The following is a 13,122-nucleotide window of genomic DNA, read 5'->3' as shown; positions in this document are numbered from 1 at the left end:
ATCACAGTACATAATATGCTTAGAGTCGCCTGGAACTATGTGAGCATAGGTAAAAGATTATATAAGACATCAGACCAAATAAGCTTATTATACAATCGAAGAGGAAAAGAGATCAAGTCTTGGTCCCTTGCTGTTCATATATTAAGGAGGATGTTAGACAGATACCTAAGCAACATTTCTCTTCTGCTTCAAATCTTAGCATGAATTCTGTCCAGTTCCAGGGGCTTAAGCATTAAAGAAAAATAATTCTGGCTACCATGGTTATTCTTTGAAAGTCCAAACAAAGTTTGTATTGTTCCCTGGCAGCATCTCTTATTTGCATTAGAACCATGAGTTATGATATTAGTGCATCTTGTTGTAGACTGTTTGAAGAAAACAGATTGAATAGCTCTTCTTGCTGGCTACAGGGTAACTGATAGTCCTGTTTCAGGGTGTATTCTCTTTCCAAGTTCTCAGCCTTTGTTTTGTACAGATGGCATATCAAAACTTTCCAATAATGGTCATCATTGTTCTCGGTCAATGATTTGTCATCTTAACAACAACAAAAAAGTGCATGAGTTGCAGTTCATATGACTTTATACAGGAAGCAGAATTTCTTCCAGAAGGTGCAGACTTTAGCAATTGTGATAATCCAGAACAAGGAGTGTGATCAAATATAATATAATCATCCAGGAAGATAATTTTTTTGGTTTCAAACTAGGACTCAGTCTGGTCTAGTTAGCTTTGGCTAACACTCCACCAACTGAGCCATACCTCCGAACCCCAGGAAGAACATTTTTACTCTTCTAGACAGATAGTAGTCTCATGTGTCTAGTAACCACATATAAAATGTCTTCATATGAATAATGTTGAATTCATTCTATTCTAGAAGGTTATTTATAAATGGTATGTATAACCAATTGATAACAAGATTAGAAAGACATCCCCTACTTACTTCAGATTTCTAGATTTTTATATTTCCTAGATTACTTCTTCATTCATTCAATAGTGAAAAAGTCATTTTGAGTATATTATTAAGCCAAACCATGACAATCAAATCTTGACTATATTTGTGTAAATCTGGACAAATGTAGTCATTATATTCATTATCCATTATATAATAATTGAACCACATAACTTGATAAGAATGGGGAGAAAGCAAAATGAGAGAGAATAGTGGAAGAGGTGACATTGGTCAAGATCCTGTACTTCTCACCAGAATGTGGGCTTGTAACCTCTTTGTCCGTCTACTTCATTTTTTTAAAAAGGACTGAAAAAAATAACTTTCCACATCTTCATTTCTTTGCCTGTTAAATAGATACAAAGAATACTTGGCCTTCTTCAGTGAATATAAAGATCTTGGCCTTTGAGAAATATTGCTTATAGAGATGTTTTCCAAGTTGAGAAAACAAATATAAAAATGACTCAATTCCTGCTCTTTGGGTGACTTATAAAACCTTCTTTCAAATCAATCTTAAAAAGAATAACAAAATCAAGTCTTAAAAAAAAAAATCAACTACGAAGTACCTTGTCTTCTCTCTGAAAGGAAGAAAGCTACCCAGCAGTGGAAGTCGGGATATTAAGAATGTTTCTTAAAGGAAAGTTCTCTTGGATGTAAGTGTGAGCCACTTAGAAATATAATGGGACAAAATGTCTTCACGTCTGGGTCCTTTAATGGATTTACCCCCCTCTGTTTGGAAAACAATCATTGATCAGGGTCCATAATAACTAATGCATATCTTTCTAAAAACAGACAGTTTTCAACCTAGTAGTGGCCACCATTTTTTTCCCTTACACTTTATGAGAGACTCAAGTCTGGAGCTTCAATTTGTCTTACAATACAATTGGAAAATAAAATCAAAACATTTATTTTGTATTTACATGGCATCTGTGTCTAGGTGTTCAAAGATACGTTTTTTTTTGAGATTCAGATGGCAAATATTAACTTGATTAGAACTAACAGTCTTTTTTTTCCTGAGTTGATGGATCATGGAAAAAGCCTTCAGATCAGTCTTACATTGTCAAATGCCCTTTATTCATTCCACAAATACTTATTGATGCAATGTGCCTAGCATCATGTAGATAATAATCTCCTCTAGTAATTTATTTTAGCTTTCTTAAGGATGAAAGACTGCACATAGGAAATTAACCCTGTACTCTCCAGCATGAATTTGAGGCCTACACATTGATTGTGTAGCATTTATATGAATAGTCGTTTACCCTCTCTGTACTTCCTGATCCTTATTGGATGCTTATCTCCTCTAGTTGTCCATATGATAGACAGGTTTTGCCTATTTTACTTAGTAGTAATTACTTTTTGTTTTGAGGGTGAACCTGGGTTGCCTGGAGCAGCAGGACAGAATGGACTTCCGGGACTGAAGGTCAGTATACATAGAGCCATGCAGAACCATTCATCAAACAGCTTTCCACGCTGTGATAAGCTCTTCTAACATTTTATATCCCATAGGTTTCACTTGAATGGAATTTTTGTCAATAGTGTCATAACGTTATATTAGAGAACTTTGTGACTAAGGAATAAATCATTTTTATGATCCTCATTAAGTATAAAAAGTATAAACACAAAGAAATAGAACATGATTGTCTAAAGCACTTCTGCAACAGTGACATAACATAAGAATGTTATCTTAAGACGGCTCAAAATGACTGCTGCCAGCTCGTGCCTTGTAATCCTAGCTACTTAAGAGAGACTGATACCTGAGGGCTCAGGTTTGAAGCTAGCCAGGCAGAAAGGTCTGTGAGACCCCATCTCCCAATTAACCAGCAAAAAACACCAGACTAGAAGTATGGCTCAAGTGGTAGAGTTACCAGCCATGAGCAAAAAAGCAGAGTGAGATTGCAAAGCCTACACGTAAGCCCCAGTACCAACTCTCTCTCTCTCTCTCTCTCTCTCTCTCTCTCTCTCTCTCTCTCTCTCTCTCTCTCTCTCTCTCTCTCTCTCTCTCTCTCTCTTTCTCTCTTTCTCTCTCTCTCTCTCTCTCTCTTTCTCTTTCTCTCATCATTTTACCTCTTAAATGAGCATATGAAAGCAGGATTACATCCATGCTGCCTAAAATATATATATTTCCAGGCCTCACTCCCAATGAGGTTCATCCTGGCACAATGGCCATTCCTCAAGACTTGGACACCTTCAGCCTCCACACAGCATAACCTGTTAGTCAGATGAAGAGCAGAATAGAGCTATGACATGTTTAAAAACTTAAAAATGGATATAGTTGGAATTACCAAATAGGGAAAAAATGCAATGACTTTAGAAGGAGGGTTACACATTTTCTATGTTTCTTGAAGGGCAAATGAATCTGTTACATATAAAAAGATTGGTGACAGTTTAGTTTCAACCAAACAGGCAAACAAATCCCAAGTCCTTTGATGAGTGAGCATCCCTTGAAGTATGAAACGAATGCCTAATCCCATCAGCTGTGCTGGTGCATATCCACACCCACAGATGTCTGTCAGCTGATTTTGCACATCCATGGCAATTGACAGGCGCCTAAGACAGGCCTAAAAATCAGTATAGACCTGTCCTTTGTCCTTTAAGAGAAGAAAGAAAATATTCCTTCTGGGACTCCAGCCATTTTTCTCTCTCCTTCCCTCTCTTGCTCCATGCTACAAAGCCACATGAGAGGAGCTAATATTTAATGCATATTCATGATGCTGTTCTTAGGTTGCCTAGCAACCTAAGAACATGGTGGATGTTGAGCAGTGAACATGGCTAGAAATGCAGGCGGCCAGGGGGGGTCAAGTTGATGTTCAGAGAATGAAGAGTTTTTGTCTCCAGAGTGACTTCCAGAATGGGTTATTTTTTTAAGCCCACAATAATTGCCTTAAGACCAACTAAGCATTCTGGTTTTGTGGCAACAGTCCAGCTTTTTATCAGAAAAATATCAGCATAATGTTTATGATACGTTATAGAACGTGTGTTGTCCATCCTCTGTCCTGTTCTGAACAAACTTAAAGTGAAATACTTTTCAAAGCACAGTTTTGAATTGTCATCCTCATGCTTTCCTGGTCTTTTTTTTTCTTGTGGTGTTCACATTCAAACCCAAGGTGTTGCACATGCTAAGCAAGTACTCTACCCCTGAGCTATACATCAGCAGATTCTTGCCATGTATCCCAAGTTGGCCTCACACTTGTAATCCTCCAGCCTTTGCCTCCTGAATGCTGGGATTATAGGCACGTAGTACCACATCTACCTCCTGGTTGTTATTTTGAGAAAAGAGCATTTCTTCTAAATGCACTGGGATTTTGTGCCTTTCTGGTATCAGTGCTGAAAGTATTAAACACTTGCTAAAATATGCATGAGGGAAAACATACTGGTTATCAACAGTTAAAGTTCATGACATGGTGGAGGGACCTTACTTCTGGAATGAGTGTTTATGCTCGTGTTAGAGAATTTCATATCCCTGAAATGATCTGTACATCCAGGTACGCTTTGAAAAGGAGGCTTTGAGGAAGGACATGCTAAACTACCTTGTTGATCTTGACTTTGGCCAGAAAAAATAATAGAGTTAAGAAGCCTTTCCAGATACTGAATTACCACCTGCTGTTACACATCTTGATAATTCTGTGCAGGTTTTTATCCCTACAAAAGCAATTACAGCAAGCATTGACAAACATACCCAGTTCCTCAGGAAACTCAACTGCTTTATAGAAGAACTCAACTTTCTTTGTAGAAACTGTAGCCCAAATCAAAAAGTCAAGCACAATTCATCTAGCCTATTTAAGTATCTCATTTGTTTGATGTTTCTTAATGAGGTGTTTGATCATTTAAAGTCACCCAATCTCTGTTCTTTTGCTCAGGGAGAACCTGGAGAGCAAGGAGAAAAGGTAAGAAAATTCTGTGTGTAATTGTGTTCTTAATTCCAAAGAGTTACCCAAACTGTTCTAGCTGGATGGATGGATGGATAGATGGGTAGATGGGTGAATAGATGGATAGATGCATGGCTGGCTGGCTGGCTGGCTGACTGAATGGATGGATGGCTGGATGGAAGACAGATGGACAGGATGGATGGATTATATGAATGGATGATGATTAGAAAGATAGATGGACAAACAGAAATGATGGGTGGATGGATGGATGGTTAGATTGATGGTGAATGTATATCTGGCTGAATAGATGGGATGGACAGATGAATGGATGGGTAGACTGGTGGGTGGAAGAGATGGATAGAATGGGATTGGTGGATGGATGGTTAGATGGATGGATGATGGATGGGCAGATGGCTGAAAAAAATGGGATCCAAAGATGGATAGATGGATGGATGGAAGGGATGGATAGGATGGGGTGGATAGACAGATGGCCAGACAGAGGCGATGGGTGGATGGATGGAAGGATGGTGGATGAATAGATGCTGAACAGATGGGATGGGTGGATGGATGAATAGATGGATGGGATGAGTGGATTGGCTGGACAGGTGGAGTGGGGACAATGACCATGTTCATCTGTGTGTCTTTCAAACTTGATTCATGAAAGAAAATAGTGTAATTTAGAGTTTGAGTTTAAAGGCTTAAAGATTCAGAGAGAAGGGGGGGGTAAATTTAAACATTCTGTGTGAAACGTTTAAATTTTTCAAAAATCCATAAGCCAGCCAAAACCTCTGTTCTCCTCCATCACTGGTGCCATTCCAATACTCACCTAAGCATCTACATGTCTGTCTACCACTTCTCATGTCAGTAGGTTAAAGGGATACAGATGTTATTTGAAGCAATTACCTGAAGTTGCCCCACAAAGAATTCTCATAAAAACCGGGAAGAGAAACAAAAAGAAAAGCAGAGTGTTGCATGTTAGATTCCTCTCAGGCTCCCTCCTCCCTACTTTAGGCCTGTCCTGATTCCTTTTAGTCTCTCAGTTCATATGGTGGGACTTACCTTACTCATTTTCCTGTTGCTTAAGAGTTTGCCAGTTGAATTAGAAATGACTAAGGTACTATATCCCCATGCTCTTCCCAAAATTGTAGGATCTTTCTGATGTAGCAATGTTATAACTCTGATTCCACAAAGATGTTCATCTAAGGATCAAGACAGAAGTTTTCAATGTACTGTTTTGTCAGCATCCTAAAACAAAAGGGACAAAGGGGGACTTAGTTAAATGGAAGGAAAGCAAAACTGAGGGTCATAAAAATCAATTTCATAAAGTGATATCTCTGTCAAGCCCCTTATAACCACTTGGAGCCAGCTTTCATGATAAAGACTTTTTCTTTTGTTTTTCTTTTTGGTTTGGTTTGGGGTTTTTTGGTGGCAGTAGGTTTTGAACTTAGGGCCCTACACTTGATAGATAGGTTCTGTACTTGCTATACATCCCCAGCCTGTCTTTGCTTTAGCTATTTTTCACATAGGGTCTTGTATTCTTCTCCTTGGGCTGGCCTGGGATCATCCTACCTACACTTCCCATGTGGTTGGGATTATAGTCATGTCCCAACCTGCCCAGCTTAATTGTTGAGAAACAGTCTCACTGACTCCCAGGCTCTCAGGCTGGCCTTAAACCATGATCCTCCTAACCTCTGCATCCTCAGTAGCTAGAATTATGGATGTGAGCTGCCATACCTGGTCCAATGGGCCAAGGATTTTTTTTAAGCAAATGTTATTTTTGTGTGCCTGTCCTGGGACTTGAACTGTACGTCTGGGCACTGTCCCTGAGTTTTTGTCCTCAACGTTAGCACTCTACTACTAGAGCCACAGCTCCACTTCCATCTTTTTGCTGGTTAATTAGAGATATAAGAGTCTCATGGATGTTCCTGCCCAGGCTGGCTTTGAATTGTAATCCTCAAATCTCAGCCTCCTGAGTAGCTAGGATTACATGAATGAGTCACCAGTGCCCTTTCTCAAGCATATGTAAATAATCTGCCCAACAAGGTCCCTCATGATAGATTGCCAGTATATGTGTTTGACATGCAATCAGGTCACAATAATGAACTTGTCATTATTTAGCCATCAGACAATGGCTTGGCGTAGAAACTGAAGAGGGAGAGGGAATGATGGCAAGACCATCCTGTGGGGACCAGATAAAGTTTATCAGGTGCCGAGGCTTACTGCGCAGAATCCCACCACCCCGGACAAATGCCTGAGAAGGCTACTTGTGACAGTTTCTTGGTATTTCTCTCTCCCAAGAAACTAGTTTCTCTATATTAAGGAGCTTTGTAAAATGCTATGAAGTGACTTCTTCTGAAGCTAGACAGAGAAGCATTGCAGCCTATGGAATATATGTGCCATTGTGCATGGTTACTATTAACATCAAGCAAAAGCACCTTTGAGGTGCCCCATACTGGTCTAATTGCTCTCTGCACAGTCTGAAACTTCTTATCATTTATTCCTACACTGGCATTCCACAAGAGACATGTGATGCAAAGAGAATTTCCATTGCCCAATGAGTACCAGATTTGGACTCTGTCTTCCTGACTCCAAAGGCCATATTTCCACTCTACTATGGTGTGAGGCTTACATTGAAGAATCCAGAATTGAAGGGGTCAAGGCCTGGCTAAGAAGTGAATAGCTCTGCCCTAGATGCATTGCTTTGTGTGTAAAAGCGCAAACATAGGAATTCTCAAAAATAACAAGCATTACGTTCTTAAACTCATTGTACTATGACTCAAGCAAAAAGTTTTCTAATAAAATCCACAAATTCAAACCATACCTAGACAGAAATAAATGTTCAATCCACAGTCTTCACTATGAATTTTGAGTCCCTGAAGAAGTGGGTTTGAAGAAGTGGGATTTATTCAGATTAAAAAGGAAAAGTGAAGCCAGGTTCCAATGGCTCACACATTAAATCCCAGCTTCTCAAGAGGCTGAGATCTAAAGATCACAGCTCAAAACCAGCTCAGGTTAAAAAAAAGTCTGTGAGATTCTTATCTCCAATTAACCATCAAAAAGCTGGAAGTGGACCTGAGGTTCAGACTTGAGCAGAAAAAACTAAGGGACAGGGTTTAAGGCCCAACGACATGCCCCAGTACTGGTACAAAAGAAGATGGAGTGGGAGGAGAGAGAGGAATCCAGAGTGGACAAAGGCCTAGATGCACAGGTGTGGCATGAAGGACACAGAGGTGGCAAACGAGTCACAGAAGAATTGTTGGGATGAAGTCTTCACACAGGAGAAAAGAAAGAGGAGGCTTCAGTGTTGAAATTAGCTGATCAGTGGAGACACAGGATGGATTTCTGTTAATGGTGTGGCTTAACACTCTTCATCCATGTTCCATGTCTTAAAATTAATTGCATTGGTATCCAACAGCTGGTTAAGTGAAAGTACATTATTAGTTCTGTAGCACATTTGCAGCAGATTTTTATCTATAGAGGATTTTGAGGGAAACTTAATTTTGTTTAAAGCTTCATTGCTTAATACCACCCAGATATTTCACATGTGTCCGTCTTCCCTCCTCTTAGGGAGATGCTGGAGAAAATGGCCCCAAAGGTGAAGCAGGTGAAAAGGTACGGTTTTAAGAAGCAAGAGTGCGTAAAAGGGTGGGAGGTTCTAAAAGGTTGAATGCCTCTGTTTGACAAGGTAATATGATTGTTCTCCAAAGATCAGAAAACTTGTAAATGTCTGTTAGCAAAAAGTGATTATTGTACATTCTGTTTACACATTGACACATTTTGAAAGGAAATGATATGTATCAAAAGTTTTAGAAAATGTGTAATTAGATATCTAAAAATGCCTTTTCAAGGAGTTCCTTATGACCTAGTTCTAGAACGAAGGTGAAACTAAAGTCTCTTCATAAGTTAATGTTATTTGATAAGAGCCTTTAACACGAGTGTTTTTGGGGGGCTGTGTGTGTGTGTGTTTAATTGAATGTAAGAGTCTCATGGATTTTTCTTCCTTGGGCTGGCTTTGAACCCTGATTTTCAGATCTCAGACTACTAAGTAGGTAGGATTATAGGCATGAGCCACCAGTGCCCATCCTTTAATGAAGGTTTGAAAATTTGCTGCCTTGAAATCTACTAAATCTGAGTATTTTGTAACTTTTATGTTTTGTCTCCCCATCCCTTGGCATTTAAGTCCTGATCAGCATGGTGATTCAGTGGCTGCCTTCTTGCTTTGTTCCACACCCAAAACCCACCTCATAAATTACCAGTATACCTTTTGTTTGGATTCCTACTTTGACATTTATGATGTAGGAAGGCTATTTTACTGTGTAAGAATTAGGTACAAAATCTTTTCAGAAACTGAACAAAGAATAGAGTCATGGATTTTTAATATAAATCAAGCTGAGTGATTGAGGGATAAAGAAAGAATTATTCAGCTAGACTTGCAGTTGAGAATAAAACTATCCCCATTTTGAAGGTTGTTGAAGTACAGATGGATAATAGTCATAGAAACAGACCCACAACATAAAAAGAAATTTATTTTTCTCCTCATGAATATTAATATAAATATGGCATAGGGGTGGGGATGAATTAATGTCACTAAGTAGCAACGCTTTTGTATTTGAAGAATAATCTAGACACTAGAGTGGCTCACAGTTTCTGGTTAACCAGGATGGCTTAGCGAGCACTGTTGACATTGGAGAGCAGATACTTTTTTGTTCTTGGGGTTGTCGGGTGTTTAGAGTCATTCATGGCCCTCACTATGCGTCTCCAGTGACATCCCTGAACGATGACAACAAAACCCACCTCTAGATACTGTCACATATTCCCTTGGGGACAAAAACCACTCCAAGTTGAAACCAGAAATGGTGGCTCATGCCCATAATACTAGCTACTTGGAAGGCAGACATTGGGAAATGATGGTTCAAGGCTAACCAGGGCAAAAGAAGTTCTCAAGACTCAACCCATGAAGTGTGTGCATGGTGGTGCACACCTGTTATCCTGGCTCATAAGGTAGCAAAAGTAGTAAGATCAAATCTCAGATCAGCTGAGCCTAGGCATAAAGTGAGACCAACCCTAAAAAAGAAAAAAATGCACACATAGCTGGGCGTCGGGTGGCTCATGCCTGTAATCCTAGCTACTCAGGAGGCTGAGATCTGAGGATCCAGGTTCAAAGCCAGTCCAGACAGAAAAGTCTGTGAGACTCTTTATCTCCAGTAAATCACCAGAAAACCAGAAGTGGCGCTATGGCTCAAGTGGTAGAGCGCTCGCCTTGAGCTGAAGAGCTGAGGGACAATGCCCAAGCCCAGAGTTCAAGCCCCACCACTACCACCACCACCAACAACAACAAAAAATGGATGCAAAAAGAGCTGGAGATGTGGTTCAAATAATAGAGGAACTGCGTAGCAAGCGCAAGGCTCTGAATTCAATCCTTAGTACTGCAGCAACAATCACTCCCATCGAGTAGCACTGCTGCAGATTTATTTTACTTATTGGCCAAATTTAAATATCATGCCGTGATAAAATACGACATGAAAATGTTTAGTGTAGTATCAAGAACACACTGGAGATACAGGCATTGTCTGCGCCTGTGAACGTCACAATTGAAAACCCTAAATATATAAACCTAGATCATGTTGTACTTCACTTTTCTTGTTGTTATGGAAAAGCAGAAGTCAGCCAACTTTTTCTCTAAAGAACCAGAAAATAAATATTTTCGATTGCGTGGGCCATATGGTCTCTGTCACAGTCCTCAGTTATGTGGCTGTAGCGTGAACACATGAACAGAAAAACATGTAAACAAACAAGAGTGGCCAGGTTCCAGGGAAACATAATTTCCGGACAGGGAAATTTTGATCTCATGTAATTTTCATGTGTCGTGAAATATTATTGTTATTTTGATTTTTTTTTCTAACCATTTACAAACGTGAACAGTATTTTGGCTCCTAGGCCTTTGACACATAGGGAAATTTCTTTGAGCAAAAAAAAAATTAATTAAAAATATTTTTAATTAATATATTGGATATTTATATTATATATGTTTATATATTATATATATAAATTTATATATATATATGTACATAGAGAGAGAGTGTGTGCCAGGTGCCTGTGACTCATGCCTGTAATCCTAGCTACTCAGGAGGCTGAGATCTGAGGATCTCAGTTCAAAGCCAGCCCAGGCAGGAAAGTCTGTGAGACTCTTATCGCCAATTAACCACCAGAAAACCGGAAGTGGCACTGTGGCTCATGTGGTAGAGCACTCACCTTGAGCTGAAGAGCTGAGGGACAGCACCCAGGCCCAGAGTTCAAGCCCCAAGACCAACAACAACAACAAAAAATCTATCTGTCTGTCTGTCTGTCTATGTGTGTCTATATCTATATTTACTAAGTCTGAACTAGGCCTATGCAAATATATAAAGAGCATTTATGCTTTAGAAGATGATGTATTTTTAAAGCATTTTTTGGAAGGTGGACCTAGGCCAATAATTGTTTTCTTTAATCACCCATGTTTTAAAATTTAATTTTACAAGAGCCAAGCAAAATTTTTTCTTTGAAAATACCAAGAAAAATCTCAAAGGAACAGGAACACTGGTCTGATTTTATATATTAATGCAAATCATTTGCCATACTGACTCACACATCATAAACGCAATAAATATGAGCTTTTCTTACCACATGGAAATTGAAATCAATGAGACTGGTTGGTTTTCTTTTTTTATCAAAAAGTTTTATTGGGCAACTGAAATTGAGAACAAGAAATGCCTTGGTTAAAACGGAAATCATTTCTATAAACTTTCTATAGATCTAAACAGGGGGTTGTAAATAGGAATCGGTAATGTGTATAATGTGTAATCTGACCTGTCACATTCATCCCAAGAATGCTGTAATTGGAATATAATTTTTGATGTGTTTTTTAAACATTTCCCGCTTCTGTCATATAATCTCCAGCCTGTTGGAAACACTTTTCTTGTGGCCTTTGTGTTCAGGATGTGAAACTCATCATCACTGAGCAAGGTTCAGATGTAAAAATCAAAAATTGCTTCTTTTCTGCCATTGATGTATTTCATTACATCATTGAGTGATTCACTTTAATAAGCTCTTTTTGTTGTTGTTGTTTCCTTTTGATCCAAACTGAGTGCCTTTGGATGGTAAAGCAATCTGAGCCTTTTCCAGACTGGTCATCTGGAATACCGTGGAACTGTAAAACTCACTAGGCTGGGGTTTTTCTGTGGCCAGTAACTGTGGTGCACTCGAGATTTAAGAATAACCTGCCTAAGGCTGATTTCAAGCATGGGTAGTTACTAGAGCTCTTCAGAGCGTTCATTCCACCAGTAAATGGAGAAGTGGATTTCTTACTTATTTCCACTCATTTGAATAGTTGAACAGCCTGCTGAATGGTCTGACCGTGGCATGATTTTTATCTGCTCATCTAAGACCTTCACCTTCACTTTGTTGGCATGAATTGTCTGCTTTTTCCTGTTTTCCCTCCTTGTTTCCATGTCTGTGAACACACTGCTTTCACACTTGACATCTGGGCCTTTTTATAAGCCACATGACATCTGGAGTCATCAGACAAAAGTATCTTCTTTTCTTTGAAATGATACGTAGTGGTTTGTCTTAGTGGATCCTCCCACAACAGACGGTGCTGGCTGCTCTAGCCCAGCTCCTGCCATTCCCTGCTTAGACACTTGCTGCAAGCCTCTTCCTCCAAACCTCATCTCATGTCCCCATTTTCTAGTTTTACCTATTCCTAAGTCCACTGAAACTTGATCTGAAAGTCTTTTGCCTAGGGCAGACTCTGGACTGCTTATTTCACTCATCAGATTTTTAAAGGCAAAGAATAATAATGTTTATTGCTTTCAACCAATAGTTTTTGTAGTATTTGTGTGTATGCATGTATGTGTGCTTGTGTGCATGCGTGTGTGTGTGTGTGTGTGTATGTGTGAGTGTGTATTAGTAAATGCTTATTGTAAGTACAGAGCAAGGGTTAGGTTAGTAACTTCATTCATTGTTGAGTCTTGTCTCCCCAGCTCCCAGCAGCCCTCCATTCACAACATGCCTTAAATATAACTGCTGCTCAGCCAGGTGCTGGTGGCTCACGCCTGTAATCCTAGTTACTCAGGAGGCTGAGATCTGAGGATCTCAGTTCAAAGCCAGCCCGGGCAAGAACGTCTGTGAGACTCTTATCTCTAATTAACCACTCAGAAAACCGGAAGTGGTGCTGTGGCTCAAGTGGTGAAGGGCCAGCCTTGAGTTGAAGAGCTAAGGGACAGCACACGGGCCTCGAGTGTAAGCCCCATGACCAACATAAATAAATAAATAAATAAA

The 13,122-nt window shown here is 39.5% G+C and overlaps 1 protein-coding gene across 1 annotated transcript in view; it reads left to right on the top strand.

Moving 5' to 3' along the window:
- Col25a1 (collagen type XXV alpha 1 chain) overlaps window positions 1–13,122 on the top strand; it is a 415,569-nt gene that overhangs the window by 328,391 nt on the left and 74,056 nt on the right. Inside the window, exons 13-15 of the mRNA XM_070022440.1 lie at window positions 2,307–2,360; window positions 4,798–4,824; window positions 8,374–8,418. Of these exons, the coding sequence (XP_069878541.1) occupies window positions 2,307–2,360; window positions 4,798–4,824; window positions 8,374–8,418 (126 nt within the window). The remainder of the gene's footprint in view (window positions 1–2,306; window positions 2,361–4,797; window positions 4,825–8,373; window positions 8,419–13,122) is intronic.

The sequence above is a fragment of the Dipodomys merriami genome, unplaced genomic scaffold (genome assembly GCF_024711535.1).
Source record: "Dipodomys merriami isolate MVZ:Mamm:240054 unplaced genomic scaffold, mDipMer1.0.p SCAF_15, whole genome shotgun sequence".
Lineage (NCBI taxonomy): Eukaryota > Metazoa > Chordata > Mammalia > Rodentia > Heteromyidae > Dipodomys > Dipodomys merriami.
This window is presented reverse-complemented; position numbering and strand designations above follow the sequence as displayed.